At 44.0% G+C, this 24,017-nt stretch overlaps 1 protein-coding gene across 3 annotated transcripts in view; it reads left to right on the forward strand.

Moving 5' to 3' along the window:
• Positions 1-21,118, forward strand: part of LOC119186778 (A disintegrin and metalloproteinase with thrombospondin motifs like) — a 64,154-nt gene extending 43,036 nt beyond the window's left edge. For all 3 annotated transcript variants that reach the window (XM_075890011.1, XM_075890012.1, XM_075890013.1), the window contains 5 exons: positions 3,710-3,818; positions 6,262-6,405; positions 10,082-10,238; positions 19,202-19,330; positions 20,981-21,118. In XM_075890011.1, coding sequence (XP_075746126.1) covers positions 3,710-3,818; positions 6,262-6,405; positions 10,082-10,238; positions 19,202-19,330; positions 20,981-21,013 — 572 coding nt within the window. In that variant the 3' untranslated portion in view covers positions 21,014-21,118. The remainder of the gene's footprint in view (positions 1-3,709; positions 3,819-6,261; positions 6,406-10,081; positions 10,239-19,201; positions 19,331-20,980) is intronic.
• The last annotated feature ends 2,899 nt before the right edge of the window (positions 21,119-24,017 follow it).

The raw sequence follows: 24,017 nt of genomic DNA on the forward strand, positions 1-24,017 counted from the left end.
TTGCTTGTTTCCAGACTTAAATACAGGCACGACGTTTGCTAATTTCCACAGCTGGGGAACTGTTGCAGAGATTAATGATTTTTTAAATATTACAGTAAGATAATTAGCACACCACTCCGAATATCTTTTTAGAAAGACATTGTGAATACCGTCTGGGCCAGAGCTTTTCGTTACATCAAGATTTAATATAAGGTTATGTACTCCAGAGGAGCTTACTTCAAGATCAGGAAGAGCAGACAGATTGCTGCATGCAGAAAACGAAGGCTTGATGCCGTTATCAGTGGAAAAAACAGATTTGAAATAATTATTAAAGGCATTTGCTATAGCTTCGGGATTTGAGCAGGATTGGTCATTAACAATAAATGATGAAGGTATAGACGATACAGGACTAATCGATCTCCAGAACCTGGATGGATTTTTTTTTCATAAATCTAGCCAAAGTATTGCTGAAGTAGTAGTTTTTAGCCTCTTTCATTTTAGTGCCTAATTTACTTTTCAATGTATTAAATGAAGAAACATTGTCGTTACACCTGGAATGACGATTCTTACGTAAACGCTTTACGCGACGAGTGAGTTGAATGATTTCTCTATTATACCATGGGTGTCTTGGGTTCCGTTTAATATACTTTTGAGGCACGTACTTTGATTGGCATTCACGCACAATGTCACAAAACTTAAGGAGCAGCGTATCTACATTGCAAAATTCACTGCAATATACAAATTCATCATAAGATGAAGCTAAAGTGTCCAATACGGAAGTATCATCAGCGTTAGAAAAGTTCAAAACAGTTTTTATCTCAGGTCTTTGAGGTGGACACACTAAGTTCAAGGCAACTTCGACAGCTTTATGGTCAGATAACCCATCGATGACTTCGCATTTTACACCGTGCGATAAGAGTTGCTGGTTTACAAATACAAGGTCCAATATTGCGTCCTTGCGTGTTTCGGTATCTACAACTTGAGTTAACCCAAAAGAAACCGCCAGATCGATCAGGGAAGCGCAAAGTGTCCTGTCACGCCCTGTTGGGATAAGTAAGTTCCAGTTAACGTGCGGGAGATTGAAATCTCCAGCCAAAAGTAACCTACAATCGTACAACTTGTTACTGACAAGGTAATCATTAATAGCAGGGACAATATCATCGGAGTTAGGAGGACGGTAGAGGACACCAATAACTATTACGATACCTTTAATGTATATTTTGCACCAAATGGTTTCTGTACCCGGAAGGTCAGGTAATAAAGAAAATTCAAGATTAGATTTAATTAAAACTGCCACACCGCCTCCACGTCCGGCACGCCTGTCTTTCCGAAGAAGCGCATAACCAGCAGGCGAAATTTCGCTGTCAATAACAGTATCATTTAGCCAGGTCTCAGTAAGGCAGACAATTGATGGGCTGTGGCATTCCACTAAACAGTTCAGAGCTTCAATTTTGTTTAGTATACTCCTCGCATTTAAGTTGAGGACAATTATATTCCGATCACAACGTCAATCAGCCTTCGCGAAAACAGAAGCGGATGAAGCTGAGTTTATACCAAGCGCTTGCGCAGAAGCCGATTTCACAGAGTCGGACCCCGCTGAAAGCGAGTGCGTAGAAACCTTGATAATGGCTTTTTTATCAGTGTCCCACGTGTAACGAACACCGTCAATTGTGAGGGTGTCGTGTTTAAGCTTCACTTTCCTAGCATTCTTGCGCATATTTTGCGAATTCTGCCACAGCATTTTACGTGCCAGTCGAACCCGAGCAGAGTAGTCCTCATTTATATAAACTTTAGTTCCTTTAAGTTTTCGGGCGTTGCTCATGATGGCAATCTTTGACCTGAAGTCCATCAGTTTAATGATTACCGGCCGAGGTTTATCTCTTCTTACTGCTCCAAGCCTGTGGCAACGCTCTATGTCGTCACAATTTACACCGAGTTTAACTGATAGCAGATCCAATACAGACTCAAGCAAATGGTTAGTCGTCTCGGATGGTGTCTCATGCAAACCATGAATTATCAGGTTGTTTTTACGGAGTCTGTTTTCTAGCTCATCGTTCTGACGGTCAAGCTTACCAACTAGTTTTTGAAGCGTACCAACGGTCTGCTCCAGTTCACTTACACGTGGTATGATGTTTGACACAGACGCCGCCATTGCCTCAACATTCATTAGACGATTTTCAAACGATGCAACTGTTTCAGATAGGCTAGCTAATTCCTGGCTGATACGGCCTTGTCCAGACAGTAGTTGCGACAACATTTCATCAACTTTGGGACCGGGATTGGTCTCTATGTCGCCACAAAGTAACAGTAATGATACTCTTAAGCAATGCACCAGATGTGTCACAACGGCAGTAAAGTTCAGAGGGTCCGGTAGCAGCAGCAAACAGCGGTTATCACTTCTGCAGCATTTGTAATTGTATGTTACCTGCAAGATGAAACAGACGTGCTTGAAACGGCAGTTCGCCATGCCGCCACCGGACCCACTGAAGTGATGGTTCCACATTGCCGCTCTTATATCCTTGGGCATCCTCGCTGCCAGCGCCGCAACTGTACCATGCCGTGAACAGTACAGATGGTTGATCGAAATCACGTCAACAGGCGGAAAATCCTGCACACGATCAGCAGCAGCAGATTCCCGCCCCGTCGAAGATTGCACATGGCCGTCAGTACGATCGCCGCTGAATCGTGGTAGGAGCCTGCGCAGTGTGTCGCTTGAAGGGCCATGCATCAGAACATCCGGACAGCCGGCGATAACGGCAATCTGCAAGATGAAACAGACGTGCTTGAAACGGCAGTTCGCCATGCCGCCACCGGACCCACTGAAGTGATGGTTCCACATTGCCGCTCTTATATCCTTGGGCATCCTCGCTGCCAGCGCCGCCACTGTACCATGCCGTGAACAGTACAGATGGTTGATCGAAATCACGTCAACAGGCGGAAAATCCTGCACACGATCAGCAGCAGCAGATTCCCGCCCCGTCGAAGATTGCACATGGCCGTCAGTACGATCGCCGCTGAATCGTGGTAGGAGCCTGCGCAGTGTGTCGCTTGAAGGGCCATGCATCAGAACATCCGGACAGCCGGCGATAACGGCAATCTGCAAGATGAAACAGACGTGCTTGAAACGGCAGTTCGCCATGCCGCCACCGGACCCATTCGCCATGCCGCCACCGGTGTTTGCCGAGGTTTGCATGACCCACTACATTCATCATTACAATATATATATATATATATATATATATATATTTATATATATATATATATATATATATATATATATATATATATATATATATATATATATATATATATATATATATAATCAGTTTCAGAAGTCTGCACTAGTGCTCATCTCTTGTGTTCGTTGTGTAACATTTTTTTGCGCTGAGCAGTTTGATAAGGACAGGTACATCAAGGATCACGCCGCCAGCTGATGTGTGCATATAGCATAAATCTGCAACGCACTCGCGTGCACTGGTTCACTTTGCGCCATTCTCACCGAGTAGGATGTGCCTCGGTTTCCCTGTTTCTTAACACATATCGCACTTCATCCTCAGCCTCCCACCCTCATCCCTATAGTCAAGGGATTACTTCTTTAAAAAACTGGTTCCTTCATCTTCTTAGCAGACAACTCGCTAAAACTAATCATTAAAAAAACATCTTTTCTAGCTACAAATCATCCATCTGGTCGTCTTCAGCTTTAATGATCACGCTGTGTTTTAATACACAGGAATGGCAAATAAGGGAAAGGCCTGCAGGAATGGCAAAGCTGCCTTAGGGTTGGACCGGCCTGTTACCTTTTCTGGTGTCCAGACATCGGCTCATGAAATCGCTCATTTGTAAGTACCTTGAGGAGCTCAAAACGCTTGCGACTTAGAATACGTATTGAGTGTTGAAATGGTGTTTACCAGCCAACGGAATAATTGGCAATATAGTAGCCTTCAGAATTTGCTCAGCAATTGAATAATAACGTGTCTTCCTTTTAATCTATACTCGTGTTTTTATCGCGGATTAAACAGAATGCGGATGTGTACCGGTATACACTGTACAATACATTTTTCCAGTAATATGGGGGTAGTGAAGAAGAAGCATATATGATATGTAGGAAATGCTGCGGTTTCTGGGCTACGTATCTACGCATAAGAAAAGCAAGAATCTTGATTGAAGGTTTACAAAATATTTCGCACAATCCTCGAAATGATGATGAATGTAAAATGGAGAGAATAAAGTCAGTGTTAAAGTTGGAATATTAGATCTGGAGTACCGGCAGGGAGCACGTTAGCATCCCGCACTTGGTAAATAATTTCTTTATGAATTCGGGAATTGGAGAAAAGCGAGTGTATCTGGGAAGACAACTAGTAAAACAGTATATTAAAATGAGAGATATATAACTGTTATTGTTAATATGTATATATTATAAATTCTGTTGCTTGTTAAAAACTCCAATTGTTGTCATAGCTTCGGGATGACACTAATAATGCACAGTCTGTTAATGCATGGTTGAACAACTGCATGGTGGAACAACACTATGAATTAGCGCCCCTTTCTATGTTTTTTTTTTCAATTAATTTTTCCCTCTGTAGCAAAACATCCATTCATTGCTGATATGAAATCAGCAGCAAGTTTGCAGCGCCTTCACCTTTCAAGGTGACTACCGGCCTCTTGCTAATTGCTTTGAGGAGGAGGGCGTTATCTTGCCAGCAGTTCCATATCATCAATGGGTGCTTGTTTTGCTCGCCGCGAGATGACGCGAAAAGAGACTTTGGTTGCTTTCGCTCCAACTTCGGTGCACTGCCAGCGGCCGCTGGAGGGCGTATATAGGCCTCAAGCTCCCGTGTTGCAATTCATAAATATTGACAGTGTACATGCATGCACGTATCTCCTAAATTGTTCGTCTCAACCTATTCAAAATTGCCAGTAATCAATATCGCAATTGTCAGTGAATGTTTACACAAAACATTAGGCCTAAGCACCACTCTCCCATATCATTTCACTATCTAGTCACGGGAGAAAAACCATGGCCACGTCTGCCAGTTTTCGCTATGCGGGGCGACACCTTGAGGCAGTTTCGGGCTCTGAAGTGGTGTGTCAAAAGCATGCATGGCCTAGTTGGTAAGCGCACCATGTCAGAGCCCGATACAGCCTCAAGGTTTCGCTCCGCAAAGGTGAAACCGGCTGCTCACGTGCTCTACAGAGACGTGGCTGAGGCTGTACATATACCTGACAGAGACAGCTGCGGTTATATGGAATACACTATATAGATCTTTGCTGAATTGCGTCTGCTCGCTGAAATAAAACACTACAAGAAATGTTAAACTAGGTACATACGCAAAGTGCCTGCGCCTGTGTTGGCATACTTGTTAATGTGCTCAATTATACGCGAACACCGTTGGTTCGTTCCCGACAGGGGCGATTGAACCTTGATAGAAGCGAAATACTAGAGGCGCGTGTTAGCGCACAAGCTTTTTTGGTTTAAGTGCATGTGAAAAACTCGAGGTGGTCTAAGTTTACGGAGCCCTCCACTATGAAATACCTCATAATGTCATTGTGGTTTATAGCTAGAAAACTATAAAACAATGTTCCTCATTGTAGTAATAGAGTTTCGAAGCACCGAGCTAGGTGAGCGAGAAGTTTCACCTTCATTGCAACCTTATTTGCAGTGAATACATCATCCTCATGTTTCTTTTTTGGTAGCACTGTTTACATTGAAATAAAATATTTTCAAGTTGCCCTTGCAAGGGGATTTCGATTGATTGATATGTGGGGCTTAACACCCCAAGGCCATCATATGATTATAAGAGACGCAGTAGTGGCGGGCTGCTCTCCTTCCAAGGCGAATAAAACATGCTGATAGAGAGTAACTATCTTGCTCACATGTACGAAAGAGAACTGCTTCGCCCAGAAAATGCAGCCTTCAGACTTCGGTGCTCACCGTTTTCGAGTTTGCCCCGTTCCAACTGCTGCAGTATAGCTACATGCCACATACGTTCAATTACCACAGGAGGACAACTGTATTTGGCATGAGGCGGCTGATGAATTATCTTTTTAATGTGCATACAGAAGGGACCGCAATGCTCAATTCCCGCCGATAACAAAGAAACCTGGAATAGCGAGCACTACATTGTAAAGTAAGTAGCGATGAGTTTCATGTGATGTTCTTGAAACAGAGATGAGGGAAGTTAATAATGTGCGGAGCTCATAGAAAAAAAGCTTACTTGTTATTCTCATCTCACTTATTTCCTGAAGATTGCCTGGGTATATATTGACATTCCTTTTTTACAGGTTGAACGCTGACCATGACGGTCACGGCGCAGCAAAGAATTGCTCGAGTGATGAGGGTTACATAATGAGCAGCCCCCGAAGGAACGGGAATAACAGCTGTGCATTTTCCAACTGTAGCAAGAATGACATCGCCGACTTTTTGACGTAAGCTTCCCGGCAATACTCACAATACATGTTTTGTTTTTTTATAGTTAGGAACTGCACATAAAGAAGAAAACTGATTGCAATCTGTTGCTTTTTATTGCGAATCAAGATAATGTACATGACCTGAACCACAGTTGTAAGCCCATAAACAAGGAGCATTTGCGCTTTCTGTTTAGGTGACAGAGTCGAAACAAAACAGTAATGTTCATCGACCTGACAATAAACCAGTTTTTCCAGGCTAGGCGAGTAACCATCAATTAGAAATGTTTTTATTGACAAAACAAAAAACGCTGTCTTCCGCCTCCTTGTTAGACATATGCCCATGCCCATGTGCAAAATAGTTTTTTTTTTAACAAAGGGATCCATTGGTGTGCTTACTGTATTCTGTTGTATATGTCAATTTTGCCGAAAAACTTCAGGTGTCGTGTTGCTTATACCAAATCTGACGGCTATTTTTCCAACCTAAATAACAAGCAACAGATCCACATTTACACGATGAGTACTTCGACGAACACGAAAAAGAATAAGTCCTTACTGGGGATGTGGGAATAGTAAATTTTGGAAACGAAACGAAGCATAAATCAATAGTGATGACAGTGAATGAAACACGAATAGTAAATGAATAATGTAAAAATAATTTTCGAACAGTAAGTAGACCATTTTCAAAACAATTCTTGAAAGCAACATTTTATTTGAAACAGATATTCACAAACTGTCACCAAAGAATATTCAGTTAGGTATGACCAAATGAATATACCACAATGGTATCGTATGGTATGGAAAAAGAATATTTAGGTCCATCGGGGCGAACTAGCGCATAGCGGGCCGCTCCCACGTCGGGACAGATAGGCCTAACGTGTCCGCCACGTCGTGGGCCCGTTCGACTGCGCATAGCTGCGTCATTAAATTCATACTGCGTAGCGCAGCATACCACTTTGACGATGCAACGTTTTCGACCCGTAACGCAGGGCACCGCCAGAGAATATGATCTAAACTGGCAAAGTCTGAGCAAAGCGCGCAAATGTTTGACGTCTGAATTTCAGGCTAAATTTTGTGCAAGAGTGCGGGACTTGGGTATGCCCCGACCTGCAGAAGTCTGAGCGGTAATGCCTGAGGCCGGTTCAGTTTACTGTGCAGTGGCGGATACTTTCCCCTCCTCAGATAAAAGTTCTTGCAAAGTTCATGGTACGTCCTTGGAGGACATTTGTTTTCCAGAAACTCGTCGTCACGATATACCACAATAAGGTAAACAAATATAAGCTTTACTGCCGGGACTAGAGCTATGGTAGTATTTTATGACTCTAGTTTCAAATACTGCGTTCACTAGCGCTATGAACGTCAGAGTTTGTCACTTCCTTTAAATTGGGACATAAAAACTAAACAATTTTCAACCAAACTTTAGAAATACAGCTAAATATGTAATGAAGCAAGTCAAGCTACCATCACAACGTGGCCTGCACACCAAAACCGTGCAACAATCCGCGTTTAAATCAATACATGCAAGAACAGTTTACGCAAATACAACACTTGCATCTGTTGTTAGGCATGAAGCTTCAGTTATTGCTAGGTGAAGACAAGAGCTGATCAACGCGATACAGCCTCAACATCGTAAAACGTCAGCAAAAGGGGAGAGTTCAGTAGAGGTGGAAACGGGCATCGGGTTGCCCGAAAGATCGAGCCCGGCCCAACCCGTGGGTCCTGCTCAGGCGGGCTGACGTCCTCTCATTTCTGACGCGGGATGGTCTCGGGTTACAATGTTTTTCAGTCGGGCGGGTCATACCAGATGCAAATCGAAGTCAAGTCTAAAATGTAGACGCCCTGGCGGAAGTGTTTTCCACTCCGTAGCGCCTTCACTGCAGCCACCGCACCCCGTTTCTTCTGTTCTCTTTTCACATCGCTACCCTAAACGCAAGGGGAGAGGGTGAAGTCAGACAAGGTGACCTTTGTAATTATATATTAAATCATAGGTGCCAAAGTTCTAGAAGAAATAACAGTTTGCATATTGTATGCTTGCTTTCTACTCGGAAGAGATATTGGCGATTCCGGCTGCCAGATGAGAGCAGCCGACGGACCTTCAGTCGATCGGGATATCTGACGTAGACGCACCACCATTCATCAAAACTTGAACCATTTGACTGCTTAATTTCACACAACTTCCTCGGCCGCACTCGTGATCGATACATATTGTCTCGAGTCAGGTCTGCTTCACAGCTTGGCTCCGCTCCAGCCCCGTTCAAATGTAATCGTTGCATAGAGTGACGGTTATTTGTAGTTTTCTTACGCTTAACTTTGATATGGTGAATGTGGAATGTCACATTATTAAAAGACGTCATCTTGTCTCCGCTGCAAACATCATAACATGCAGCCGAACCAGGCCCATGATTTTATTTTTGAATAGAAGTGGGCGGAGGAGGGGGGGGGGGGGGGCGGACTCGCAGCTCTCCAGCGTCGGTCTCGGTGCGCCTTCGACACAGTCAGCGGGCCCGGCCGAGCTCGGGTTCTAAATTTCGGCCACACTACATCTCCACTTTTCAGAGGAAGCATGCGGCAATCAACATCATAAAAAGCATGAGTAGTCTCGTAAAAGGTTGGGCCGTGAGCGGATCACTGCAAGATTTAAAAGAAGAAAAATAATCTTTAGCTGCTCCAAAGCTTTGTTTGTTTGGTGTTCTCCCCCCGTACGAATTACTCAAGCTATTTGGAAAATATTCGTTATTTTAAATATTTGCGGAAACACACAAAAATATAGTTCTTATTATTGGAGATCATTCTACAACACATCGCTGGGCGGCTCTCTTGACCATATTGTGAATATTAATACGAGTACTACTACTACTACTACTACTACTACTACTACTACTACTACTACTACTACTACCACTAATAATAATAGTAATAATAGTAATAATATTAATATTAATGTTAATATTAATAATAATAATGTTGCTGTTGTTGTTGTTAATTGTTGAGATTTTACTTTACAAACCACGATGTGATCATGAGGGACGCCGAACTGAAAAGGTCAAAAAAACTTTATTCGTCTGGTGCTCATGATGGAGGATGGAACTATGTCCACTCGTAACATCAGGTGTGCGCTGACGTGCAACTAAGTTTAGGTAGACAGGCTAGTGGCATTTCGACTCCTCTGAAACGCGGCTACCGCGTACAGAGCAGCTCACGCTTCCGAACGATTGTGTTTGTCCTGGAGCCACAGGTAGCAATTCCAGCTGCGTTCGTAACATTGCAAGCACTGCTATACACTGGAAAATGAGAATTACTTCAGGGGTTAGAATATTAATTATGAGTAAGTGATTGAAATCAGTGGAGTGAACATCGACTCATTCGTTTTATTGCTAGATGCTTGAACCAATCGACTTCGACTAACATACTGTAAGCAAATACAAATATTTCGTGAAAAATACCTATATTTGACGTGAAACATCAATCATAGTATACAACCGTGCTGCAACCTATCCTTACGTCGTTAGGACAAAACCTATACGCATCAATACTTGTCACATCTTGAGTCCAAGGTATTGTCGGGCCAAAACTATATCCGTTAAAGACGATCGAATTTTCGCCATGAATGAAACAGCAAAAAGAACTTCACAGTTAGCAGCCATTCTCTTTGCCTTATTTGGAAAGATTTGGACATTATATATCTATCACTCTGCAGGTGGCGATATTCAAAATGTCTATTTCGAAAAGACGTATGCCACGTCATTTCTCTACCAAACAAGGCGGCAGACCTTCCAGGGGATGTTATGGATGGGCAAACATTCTGTAAGGAATACTACAGGGAACCCAGATACTTGAACTCCACTTATATAAAGGTGAGACGTGCGTCTTCTATATTCTTCTCAAATGATTTACAGGTGAATCAATGACGTTTTTATCGGTGTGTGGTACCAAACTTTCGATAAAAAGTTGCAAAAAATACCACGGTCTGAAATGAATTATAGTTCGAATGAATGTGTTCTTGGCACGCTATAATATACAAATTGAACGAGAAGTGTTATAACAAAAAAGATGAGACGTAGATGGCCTCAATGCCAACCGGTTCAATCACATATGACAGAAATAGCTGCTCAATACAATCGCTATATTTAAGTGTGACTACAATTTGAGTTTTTACACCACACTGGCAAGTGATTACCACTCACTGCTAGCACTACATGCGTGAATGAGAAGACAAACGTTATGGGGGGGCTTTCAAAAAAGAACGTAAAATAAAGTGTCTCGGCCTACACAACTGAAGTACACAATGGGCGAAGACACTGCGAGAGTTGTAACATTGGCCACTGAGACTATCTTTACTTAGTCAATTTTATTCTTTCACAATGTAGCAACTTAATTTTCATGGCCGAAAAGTTACTTCGAGGATTCTAAATCGCTAATTTCATTCTAGCCGTTACACCATGCTTGGTTAGGGCATTGTACTTTTAGGCTACCGCGTTGTAGCTTGGGGGGCCAGTGTAAATTGCATGAAAAAGTACATACACGATGAGAACATTGACGCTTATACCATCGTAGAGCATATTTTGCGAAGCTGTGCAATGTCAGTGCACGATAAAGAACACCAGATGGCAGAAATTTTGGAGCCTTCCTTAATGACAACTCTCATAATCATCTCGTGGTTTTGGGAAGTAAAGCTCCAGGTAATATTATTAAGAATATAAAGACAATGGTAGTATCCGGCAGGCTACCTGGAACAGGTTTGAGAACACAGACATGCAAAAAAAGAGAGAGATGTAAACCACACCAAGTGGGTAAATCGTAATCTCGGATTTTCTTTTGCACGTGTAAAAAATGTCAATTGAGATAAAATACGTCCGCATGTATGGAAGGCTTTCTCAAAAGACCTTTCAGAAGCTCCAAAGTAAGACCATCACTCTGCATTTTGGATTCTGATAGACTGCAATCGAGAGAAATCAAATGGCAGATGTGTTGGCAAATGCCGGTGATTATTGTAAAGAAACCCGCCTCTATTAGACATACAATAGCTATGCGACATACACCAAATTCTACGTCAGCGAAACGTAAATTGTACTCATATACACCTCGTTTTCAGGCAGCATAAAGAACTGGATATTTTAGGTTGTCGACCCACATCTTCAGCGCCGATAAGACTCTCAGCTACCAACACATATTGACACATGTATCGTCTGAGACTCGAAACTGCTTAGATAAATCCTTCTTTATTTGGGGTTCACCATGCACGATCTTCAACCTATGCTTTTACGGCTACGACAACGAGAATGTGAACTTCGTGCTACTTGGCTGTTGAAAACACCACCTTAGGTTTTAGCCCGGTGATGGCGTCCCATTAACAGAGTTCAGTGGCAGAATGTTGAATCTCATACAAACCAGGAAGGTTTAAAGTAGAGAGTGACAGTTCGTGAATGGCGTAGAAAGCTGTGCTACCTATATGGTTTCAAAATAGCACGAGAGAAGGAGGGTAGCTACGAGGGTATACCTACCATTTGGTCCCGCCTTGATACACAGCGAACTTGACTAGGTCTTTTGGGGGGTGGCTACCCACTCCGTCCTAGTAGGCGGTACCTTCTCCAAATCCTACTGGTATTGTATATGTGAATAGAGAAGGATGGGTACTTATGAATGCGTTCCACAGGCTTCATGAGCTAGTAGACTGTTAAGGCAGGCATGTGCGTGAGGTGCGAGTGCAGAATCTTTGTCGTGTTTCCAAGAAAGCGATGACTTGTTCTTCTTCATGACCCACGGGATAAAAAGAAATAACGACCGACTTCATTGTGGGCACTCACCTTTGTTTTTAGCCCCACAAAGTCCACTTTCAGGCCGAAAAAAAAATGCTCCTAATGGCATGTGGAGAAGAGACCCTGATCTAAAGTGCGTGCGTACAATGACACCCCACGTAGGTTCTGCCAGACCTTTATGCGATGTACTCCCCGTCTTCTAAGCCCATTAAGTGTAGCTTGTTTTATTTTCCGGTAATACATTAGTGTTAGCTCGCTACAAGCAACAATAAAATAAGAACAAGAAAATCTTGTGAATTCTTCATGGTTTTCCAGTTAAAATTTGATTTCAAGAAGTGATGGCTACGTTCGTGCTCTGTTACATCGCGAACTTTGTGAAACCGAGATCAGAATTTTTTCGTCCTTCTAGAGATGTTTGAATATGAAGGGCTCCATGTCACGGCAATGCAGGACAGGTAGACAGCCACGTGTGACATGCTGCTGATATGCCGGAACCCGGATGATAAATAGATAAATTGTGCTGGCGGAGCGGCAATGTTTTGAAAACACAATCAGTGCTTCCTGTCCCATAGAGCCTGACATACAAATAAAATGCCGCCGCCCATAGGCTGGCCATAGCTCGGCATACTCAATCATGAGTACACTCACTCACACTCATTCATACTCATTTGAACATGGTGAGTGTGAGTATGAGTGAGTACTGATGAGTATAGGTAGGAGTGAATAGAACGTGAGTGAGTACTCATGAGTATTAGTAAGAGTGAGTATGGACGTGAATGAGTACTTTCAGTGTGAGTAAAAGTGAGTATGAACGTGAGTGGGTGCTCATGAGTGTGAGTAGGAGTGAGTATGAACATGAATGAGTATTCTGAATGTGAATAGGAGTGAGTATGAACGTGAGTGACTACTCTGAGTGTGAGTATAAGCGAGTATGAACGTGAGTGAGTACTTTGAGTGTGAGTATGAGTGAGTATGAATGTGAGTGAGTACTTTGAGTGTGAGTATGAGTGAGTATGAACGTGAGTGAGTACTCATGAGTGTGAGTATCCGTGAGTATGAACGTGAGTGAGTATTCATCAGTGTGAGCAGGAATGAGTGAGAGCTTGTGAGTGTGATTAGGAGTGATTATGAACGTGAGTGAGTACTCTGAGTGTGAGAAGGAGAAAGTATGAACGTGAGTGAGTACTTATGAGTGAGAGTAGGAGTTTGAACATAAGTGAGTACTGATGAGTGTGAGTATTCGTTGGTATGAACGTGAGTGAGTATTCATGAGTGTGATTAGGAGTGAGGGAGAGCTCATGAGTGTGATTAGGAGCAAGTATGACGTGGGTGAGTACTCATGACTTTAAGTACACTTGACTGCGAAGGTGAGGGAGTTGCTTTGAGTGTGAGTAGCAACGAGTAGGAACATGAGTGAGTTACTATGAGTGTGATAAATATTTGTAACCATCGCAACGGCGTCCTCATTACGTTGGAGATAACGGGCACTATGGCATGCAAGCTTCCTGTACGTAAAAGCCTTCAGTTAGTTTGGAAACTGGGGGAGCCATCCCACTTCAGATGGGGGGGGGGGGGGGGGAGGCGAGATGACCGCGCAAAACTCGGGTTGAGAGTAGCCGTCCATTTTATTGTTTTAGAATTTTCTAGGCTGAATTACTTTGAGCTGCCTGTCTCTATAGCTACCGTTCTTGCTGCACTTACCTCTTGCGCCTTCAGTCTACGCAACGCGCTGATAATACATGTAAACAACAAGGTCTTGAGAAGCCCTTTAACGAGAATCGCCGCACGAGCCGGTTCAGAAAAAAGAAATGCGCTGCGCAAGCGACAAAAAAAAAACGCTAAAATGGCCCACGAGAGAAAGCACATTGTGTGCGCTACGCACATTGTGCGCAGCGATTTTGCAGTTTCTACCTCTGCGTTGTCCCTCAAGTGAAGGATGCCTTGAACTAAAACCTTAAGTGATCTCATGACCTCTCAAGCGCGAAGCTGTGTGCAAACTTCGCCTTCCCAGTGCCCCATAAAGAAAAAAAAAAGGAAAGCTTGGAGGACGGTTGAGCTTCGCCGTCAATATTATAGTATGCGATAGCGTAATCGGACCCAGTTCGCATCGCCGTTTCAATCTCTACCCTCGCTTCACTTTTCGGCGGCTTATTATGCCTTCAACAGTGCAGACACAATGTGCAATAAGCGCTCAATCACCCTTGATAATTTCTTCTATCATTCACATAACGCGGGCTAGTACAAAAACACACATAACGCAACTCGTTAATTACCTTTTCATTCGGCTGTCCGCGATAACCCTGCGTACGCACACTTCCAATGAACCTTGACCGCGTCCACAGATCCATAAATAAGGCCCCCTGCAATCGTCAGTGCGGGCACGGAGCCAACGAAGTCTCCGCGTGAGCGCAACCCACAGAGGAAGAAAAACATCTCCGAAGATGCGCACAATTTCTCGAATGCAAAACTGCCGTACGCAACCCATTCCATCTGAAGGCGAGGCAGAGAGGGGAGGCGCCGTCTCGACGGTCGCGCCGGGCCACAGAACACCTATCAGTGGCCGGGCGGCCGGGGTGGCCGTGGCGCCGACGTGGGGGCGAGGCCCCGGCGCCCGCCTGTCTCGCTAGTGCAGTCAGAAGGGGCTAGGGGCAGTGGAGCGAACGAAGCGGCCAAGCCGGATGGCATGGCAACGTCTTGGGTTCTGGCGGGTAATCATAGCGGCGGCCGTGTAGTATACTGAAGCTGTCGAGAGCGTCTCTATTTCGCGCGCGTGCGTCGTAGCCTAAGAAAGCGCGTTTTGAGTGCTTGTAACGCAAATGAATGTGCAGGTGCGTCGTAATTGCGCTGAGTAATTGCCCGTTTGTGGAGCCTACCGACCCTAACAGAAAGCGACAATTGTTCAGCTCGATTGTTTCTTGAGTAAGCTGAGTACACGTAACGCAACCTCAATATTATTATTGATCATCGGCCTGACAACGTCCACTGCAGGACAAAGGCCTCTCCCATGATTCACCACTCGACTCGGTCCTGTGCTTGCTGCTGCCATTATGTACCCGCCAACTTCCTAATCTCATCTGCCCACCTAACCTACTGTCTCCCCCTAACCCGTGTTCTTTCTCTGGAAATCCGGTCAGTTATGCTTAATGACCAGCTGTTATCCTGCCTACGCACTGCATGCCCGGCCCATGTCCATTTCTTCTTCTTGATTTCAACTATAATATCCTTAACCCCGGTTTGTTCACCGATCCACTCTGCTCTCTTCTTGACTCTTAAGGTTACAACTACTATTTTCCTTTCCATCGCTCTCTGCGTCGCCCTCAATTTAAGCTGAACCCTTTTTGTAAGCCTCCAGGTTTCTGCTCAGTAGGTAAGTACCGGCAAGATGCAGCTGTTATTTACCTTCGTCTTGAGGAGGTAGTGACAATCTGCCAGCCATGAGCTGAAAATGCTTGCCGAATCTTCTTTACCCCACTCTTACCCCCGAATGCAGAGATGTTACTTGGCTTGCAACTTCAACTTAACTTGAGCAAGTCGGCGCGAAGCAAGCAGCGGACTTCAAAACGCCCAAGTCAGCCTTCGCGTTTCATAGATGCTCAGGCTGTCTTGCTTGGTCAAGTCAAGAACGAGCTTCAAAGCAGAAACACGCTGCTCGCCTGCTAACGAGGGTAATAATGAAGTTGTTCGCGTAAGGCATGCATTACACCAAAAAAAGACCATACGTTTTGATATAACTATAAAAACGAAGGGCCACAAGCTTATTCTTGCCATTTTACGGCTAACGAGCGGCATGTAGTGCTTGCCACCACAGCGATGCGCAGTGTTGCTTCTGCAAAGCGTTCGTTGCCCGCTGGCTTTAGTGGCCACCCAAATGCGGTGCGTTTCTCCACGCTTGCTTGTTTGGAGGCGAAACAAGCATCGCGTTGGGTTCTTTCGTCGTTTTTTTTTTTCTCAATCGAACACCATGGCATGTATTTGTGCTGACCTGGCTCACGAGGTGACGCGATTTCCATGGTATTTGCCTTTCTGTTCGCCTGTGTGCATGCCTGTAATGGGCTAGGTCGCAGTTATTATGAAAAAAAATAGAAGTTCTGAGAAGAAATGTGATTCGTATCCTCTTGTTGAGCTTGTTAAACAAGAGAAAAAGCGGGGGTCAGGACATTGCCCTCAGCAGAATTCTGTCTCGCGGAGTGCAGCAATGCATCGCTGCATCATGGGGACGCGGATAAAAAAAACCCGTGATAGGGGCACCTCTTTTTTTATGTGTGTGTAATTTTACGTAGCGATGTACTACAAGCGATGCCTTTCTGAGCGAGAAGCAGTGCCCAAGACGGGACGAAAGGATAGACGAGGCACACGGACACAGCACACAGTCAATTTTTTTTTTTACCGAAAGAGATGGAAAATGTCGTCGTGTTATAGAAAAACAGAAATAGCCTTTGCGGTTACGGAACACTTCGGCGTAGTCGACACCGGGGCTATTAATACGCACGTGTGTGTAGTCGACACAACCTGTAACGCAAGGGAACTCAGCCACTTCATAACAGTTCGCCGGCTGCGGAAAGCGCACCAGCATCGCGTTACAGGTGCTTTGCAATGAGTAGCGTAACTTTCCCGACTGCACGGCACACTGTCGACTACGCAATGCGGACTTTATTTCCGGTGACTGGTTGGAATGTGTCTGCGCTGTAAAACCTGAGAGCCATGAGTAGCTGTAACACTGGATGCACGGGCTGTCTTCGGTTGTCCCCACTTTCACGGAGCGGCAACATAACGAGCAGCTGCCCCACGGCGTTCTTCATGAATCTGTACCTAGCGTGGAATCGTTGCTCGTCGTAGAACTCTCGCGGAATTCCTTGGTCACGTAAAGCGTTTCCAAGAATCTTCGGCAGGCATTGCGCCTCAAAAAATGCTACGCTTATGGCGCGGCAAGCAGACTCAAAAGCGGCCACCTTTCACGCGACGTCCATTCGTGAGGTGGCCATGTTGAAATAACGCGTGAAGTCACTTTCAAGCTAGCCCCGCAGCTGACTTGAAACTTGTCCTGACTTCGATCGAGCCAAGTCGCCTTCAAGTCATCCGCAAGTTCGAGAACGATTTATGGCGACCGGCAAGACTGTCTTGAGTCAAGAACGAGTCAAGTACGAGTCAAGTAACATCTCTGCATTCGGGGGTTATTCTTCTAGCTCCATCAGTTTCGTGGCTCGACTCCGCAGCTACTACCTGTCCTAAGTAGACGTATATACCTTTTCCAACTTCAAGTGCACTGCCACCTATCTAGAAGCGCTGTTTTCTTTCGAGGTTGTTGTTCATTGCTTTCGTTTTCTGCCGGTTATTTTGTAGATTCCAAGAGAAGGAAAGCGGGAAAAGGGAAGACAAAGTTTGGTGGGCAGATGAGATTAGGGAGTTTGCAGGTATGAAGTGGCAACAGCAAGCAAAGGACCGAGTTGACTGGCGGAACAGGGGAGAGGCCTTTGTCCTGCTGGATGATGATGAGTATGTGAATGTAAAAGTACGTGGGTGAGTGCGCTTAGTATGGGCAGGCGTAAGTATGAAGGTGAATTCTTATGCGAGTGCGGAGGTGAGTGAGGGCTTCTGATCTTGAGCAGGTGCGAGTAGGAAAGTGAGTGAGTAACTATGAGCCTTAATTGAGGTGCACGAAAAATTGAAGTACAAAAAGGAGACACCTGGACATGGCACGCTGTCTCGAGATGTCTTCCTTTTGTACTTCAATTTTTCGCGCACCTCAGTTAATTTGAATTACCAACTCGCCCAGCAGTCCGTGTTTCTCTAAGAGTGTGAGTAGTCGTGAGTATGAACGTGAGCCATGAACAATAAGTGTGAGTAGCCATGAGTATGAACATGAGTGAGCACTCATCAGTGTGAGTAGTCGTGAGTATGAACTTGAGAGAGGGCCTATAAGTGCTAGCTGGCGTGACTGTGAACGTGAGTGAGTACTCACAAGTGTGAGTAGTCATGAGTATGAAATAAGTGAGTACTCATCAGTGTGAGTAGTCGTGAGTATGAACGTGAGTGAGGGCCTGGAGTGTGACTTGGAGTAAGTTTGAACGTGAGTGAGTACTCATGAGTATGAGTAATAGTGAGTATGAACGTGAATGAGTACTTTCAGTGCGAGTAAAATTGAGTTTGAACGTGAGTGAGTACTCATGAGTGTGAGTAGTAGTGATATGAAGGTGAGTGAGTATTCTGAGTGAGACAAGGAGTGAGTATGAACGTGAGTGAGTACTTTGAGTGTGAGAAGGAGTGAGTATGAACATGAGTGAATAAGAGTGAGTGTGAGTAGGCGTGAGTATGAACGTGAGGGAGTACTTTGAGTGTGAGAAGGAGTGAGTATGAACGTGAGTGAGTACTCTGAGTGTGACAAGGAGGGAGTATGAACGTTAGTGAGTACTCATAATTGCGATTGATTGATATGTGGGGTTTAACGTACCAAAACCACTATATGATTATGAGAGACGACTTCTGAGTGCGAGTACGCGTGAGTATGAACGTGAGTGAGGTCCTATGAGTGAGAGTAGACGTGAGTATGAACATGAGTGAGGGTGAAGGCTGAAGAAATTGTGGTGAGTGAGTATGAGTGAGTAGTCTTTCAAAGTGCCGACCTAGGGCCGTAGCACCTTCAAGTACATCAGAACGCACACGACTACCACGTTCGTTGGAAGTGAAAGGGCGGGGCGCACATCCCTGTCAAGATAAACGTATACCCTGCCTAAGAGAACCATATGTTTTGAAGCGATAGCGTTGAATCCCACGTACCAAAATTATTTTGCCAAAGGTAGAAGTAAATGGTCGCTGTTTCGCCAGTCATTTTCAATAAAAACAAATTTGAAAGAAAAGGTATAGTTTCGTTACTCTATGTGACGGCCACATGGAACCATACGGGTGTGCCTGCACAAATATGGAAGTTCTTTCCCTCATCGAGAACTTGGTATAATTGAGTTTTATTATTTGGACCTCGAGATGTATTATTAAATAGAACGTAAGAACTCAGGGCTATACCACGAGGGGAAAGTTCTGCATCGACATTTTTGTTTTTGTTACAGCTTCAATCCGACCTAGAGCAGTGCGTATTTCGCTGCTTGGTACACGATACTTACAGCCATGCGAAGATGCAGAACCGCACGTCTTTTGCGATAGATGGGACACCCTGCTCTGAAACTGAACCGCAAAAGGTGAGAAATGTTTTTACTCTTCTAGGGCAAGTGAAAACTAAGAGTGCACCCCTGATTACCCGTTCATGTGGCAAGTCTTCGAAAAGACATATATACAAAAAAAATATTTCCATGCTTAGCGAAACCTTTCACATCTATGTAAAAGGTTTTGCAACTAATGGGTAGATTTACTGCTTTTATCGTGAGTGTGTACGAGTGCGTATCTTTAAAGGGGCCCTGCACCACTTTTTGAGCATAGTCAGAAAATGCTGCCGATCGGTAGTAGAGGCTCTCGAGAACAAGCGAGCCAAACAATATAACGCAGTACCTTGCCTAAAATTCACATTAAATGATCAAAGTCAGCTAAACATTGCTTTTTAATCTCTCGACAAATCACTATATGCCTAAAAATCACTCTTAGTAAACTTTAACAAGGTGCTTGATTGGGCTGGTTGGGGCTGCATGGTAGGAGAAGAAAGTGCTTAACAGCGGAAACGACAGGAGGGGATAGAAGAGATGGTTGAGCGCTCTGAACTCGTCTCTTCTATCCCCTCCTGTGGTTTGCGCTGTTAAGCCCCTTCTTCGTCTACCACTCTTAGTGAGCCCACCTATCAGCCATTGACTGATTTGAACATGGCGCGCTCGGTCGTTACAGAGATCTCCGAGGGAGGCTGGCACTTATTCTTGAGTGCGCGCACGATCACACTGAGAAAAAAGCCGCGTTTTCGAAGAAAAAAAAAGAAAATATATTTAAGGTCACAAGGCGTGCGTGACATATTTTGTTTGGCCCTCGCCCACCCCTCCCTGCTTAGCTTCCAGCGCTTTCGTCGGAACAGCAAAAGAGAGAATGCGTTTGCAGCGTGCGAGAAATCTTTGTAACTCCGCTCGTACTGGACGGATTCTAAAAAAATTTGCGGTCTCGAATTTGTGAGGCAGTACGCTTTTCCAGTGAATTATTTCAATAATTACTCAAAAAAGTGTTTCAGGGCCCCTCCAAAATATTTTCTCTGTTTTTCACTGCAACGTCTTTTCTAAAAAAAGAAATATGACAGAAGTTATTAGCGAGCTCACGCTGTCTGTTCACCTGAAGCGAGACAATAGAAGGTGAAGTTCTCAAGTAGAAGGAGCCCAGCAAACGACAGGCGCAGCTGAGCGTGCTTTACGGACATGCTCTTTTCTTGCCCTCGACTCTTTGCGACTAGACTTCGCCATATGGCGCTGACGCACAGAAAGGTCGCCACTTACGCAAGATGGTTAAAGATTTGGGAGGCTGTGCATGTGTCATTATCTTACTTGCAATCAACAGTTTCTGTAGAACAAATATACGCCACAGCAGTACAGCAACATATCTTCAAAGGCGTAAGCTAACGTTTCGTTACACTCATAAATACTTCGTGGGAAAAGATGTCCCTGCGTTTGCTTCACACAAGCGGAATAAATGCGTACACAGAGAAAAAAAAAAGTAGATCCTCCGGAACCTTTTATTGACAATTTTGGGAAATTCAACTTTCAATCGCATGGGGAGAGCATACATCTCTCAGAACAGTCATATTAATCAGACATGCACAGGTTTTACTTTATTCTAATATTCACAGTACTGTAAATCGCGTGATATCGTTTCTAAGCAGGAAACGAGTAGATCAATTTTCTCATCCATCTTTTCTTTTACAGATATGCCACAACATGGTCTGTGTCAAGCCCTAGTAAAATAGTGGACGTTTCTGAAAGAACAAACGTGCAGTTTGCACTTCACCAAGCAGATTGCCACCCCCTGTCGCATTTAGCCAAGCAGATTGCCATTCCCTGTTCGGAATAAAGGTGTTTTTTGTATAAAGAATGAACGCGTCGAATAAGGCTTCTGTTCGTGCAGCGATTAGTTGTGAACTATTCACTCATATTATCGCAGGGTCGTGACGCTAACTAAAGCAGCAGTCGCTGTGTCCTAGATGAAATTTTTTATTTGGTTGAACGTGCGGCCGGGAAACGGTAAGTTAGACAACAGCGATACCACGGCCGCTGGCAATACACACTGCACAATGACAACGACGAACACAACGTCGGCTGTTGAGAAAACTGATGAGCGCTATGATGCAGCTCGCACGGGCTCTATTCCAAACATGGCTTTTCGCATTCTAAGCGTATTCTTTCGCATTTCGCATTCTGTGCTAAATGTCGTAGGTGGCAAGATAGATAGATAGATAGATAGATAGATAGATAGATAGATAGATAGATAGATAGATAGATAGATAGATAGATAGATAGATAGATAGATAGATAGATAGATAGATAGATAGATAGATAGATAGATAGATAGATAGATAGGGACGGACAGACAGACAGACAGACAGATATATAGATAGATAGATAGATAGATAGATAGATAGATAGATAGATAGATAGATAGATAGATAGATAGATAGATAGATAGATAATTGATTTGATTGATATGTGGGGTTTAGGGTCCCAAAACCACTATATGATTATGAGAGACGCCGGAGTGGAGGGCTCTCGCAATTTAGACCACCTGGGGTTCTTTAACGTGCACCCAAATCATAGCACACGGGCCTACAACATTTCCGCCTCCATCGGAAATGCAGCCGCCGCAGCCGGGATTCGAACCAACGCCCTGCGGGTCAGCAGCCGTGTAGCTTAGCCAGTAGACCACCTCAGCGGGGCGTAGATATATATATATATATATATATATATATATATATATATATATACAAAAAGAGCATACAAAGTACTTGTGCGTTTATATATATATATATATATATATATATATATATATATATATATATATATATATATATATATATATATATTTATATATATATATATATATATTGAAACGGGTTGTTGAACAAGCAGGAGTTGACTCGGCGAAGCAGGAGCTCCGTGCCCACTGCCCTCGTTACAATGTAGATAGATAGATAGATAGATAGATAGATAGATAGATAGATAGATAGATAGATAGATAGATAGATAGATAGATAGATAGATAGATACGCTCAAAGTCAACAAACATGCCTCGCATTTAAAACTACATGCTAATGCTTACCACAGGGTGTCTAACCGGAGAACTTTTGAACCGCAGCGCTAAACACTATACCACAATCACAATGCGCATGCAGATAACAGCGCTAACAGCAAGCCGCTTATTACACCATATACCCTTTGGCGGTCCTCGGAGCTCCTCAGCTTCAGCGCGTTTTCGTCATCAGTAGATTAGCGTGCCTATGGCTTGACCCCCTCGCATTGTCATGGATCCGCTGCTTTCTGACAAATCGCCTCTAATACACAGTTGTCGGAAATCGATGTTCAGTCACTACTGATGTAATTTCTGGAGTACCACAGGGATCCGTCCTTGGTCCTCTGCTCTTTCTCATCTTCATAGACTACCTTCCTAACGGCAGTTCATCTCCCACTCTACTTTTTACAGATAACTGTGTTCTTTATAGGCGCATTGCACACCATAGTGACCATGATATCATCCAAATTGATTTAGATCTATCCAATCAAAACCTGTTGTTCCGATTCATTAATAAAGCTCAACGTCTCAAAATGCAAAGTGATGCAGATAACCCGTAAGCACTCAATTAATAGTTACGCGTACTCCCTGAATTCGCTAGCTTTGTCCTCCGTCGAATTATATCATTATAGTGGTCTCACAATCTAGCTTTGTCCTCCGTCGAATTATATCATTATAGTGGTCTCACAATAAATAACAAGTTGACGTGGTCCGATCACAGCGCAAAATTAGCTGCCCATACTACTAAATCACTTGGTTACACAGACGTTCCCTTTCCTTGTGTCCCTCAGCCACGCGAAAACTGGCGTGTGAAACATTTATACGGAGTAAGCTATGATATGCATCAGCTATTTGGAGCCCTCACCAAGCATACCTCCTTAACGTTTTATAAACCATACAGAAACGTGCGGCCAGATTCATCTCTTCTAGGTGCAGCCGTGATGAAAGCATCAGTGCCATAAAGTCATCCCTGGGACTCGAGTCATTGTCATTCCGACGTAAGATTGTAAGGCTGTGCTTGTTCCATATAGGCTCTATTACAACTTTCCTCAACTTCGTTGTAAACTCCTAAACCCCCACACCACACATCTCGTCGCCTTTTTTAACTCCTTCAGCATGCAGTGGTTGCATGGTTCAACGTCTTCTTTCAATCTTTTTCGCCGATCGCAATTGCAGAGTGGAATACATTGCCAGATAGTGTTGTCACCGAGCATGACCCCATCGTATTTAAGCAGTTGCGCACTAATCTCCTCACGCTGCAATATTCATTACGACCTTACACTGTTCTCCATGTCTCATTAAATTAAAATGTTTTTATTTTGCATATAAACTGGTAATCAATTTCACTGAGATGGGTTTCGAATTTGTGACCTGATAAGTCTCGTGTCTAACTTTCATGTTCCCCCCCCCCCCCCTTATGTATTACCCCAAAAGGGGCCTGTAAGAGAAAATAAACGAGGACGATGATTGTGATAATGATGATGTTGATGATGATGATTTTATAGGGTGCCTTCATGTGCTCACCGCCTCGCAGCGAGCACATAAAGACTCCCTGGCATTGGGTCTGCTCCTAAGGTCATCGCTTCTGGCGTTTCGTGGAGCGCTGTCTCCACGGGGCGTGATCTTTTCTGCGCGATTCCAGAGAGCAAGGTCACTTCTCTAGCTACCGCAGCTGCAATT

This window comes from Rhipicephalus microplus, chromosome 3 (assembly GCF_043290135.1).
Source record: "Rhipicephalus microplus isolate Deutch F79 chromosome 3, USDA_Rmic, whole genome shotgun sequence".
Taxonomy (NCBI): Eukaryota; Metazoa; Arthropoda; class Arachnida; order Ixodida; family Ixodidae; genus Rhipicephalus; species Rhipicephalus microplus.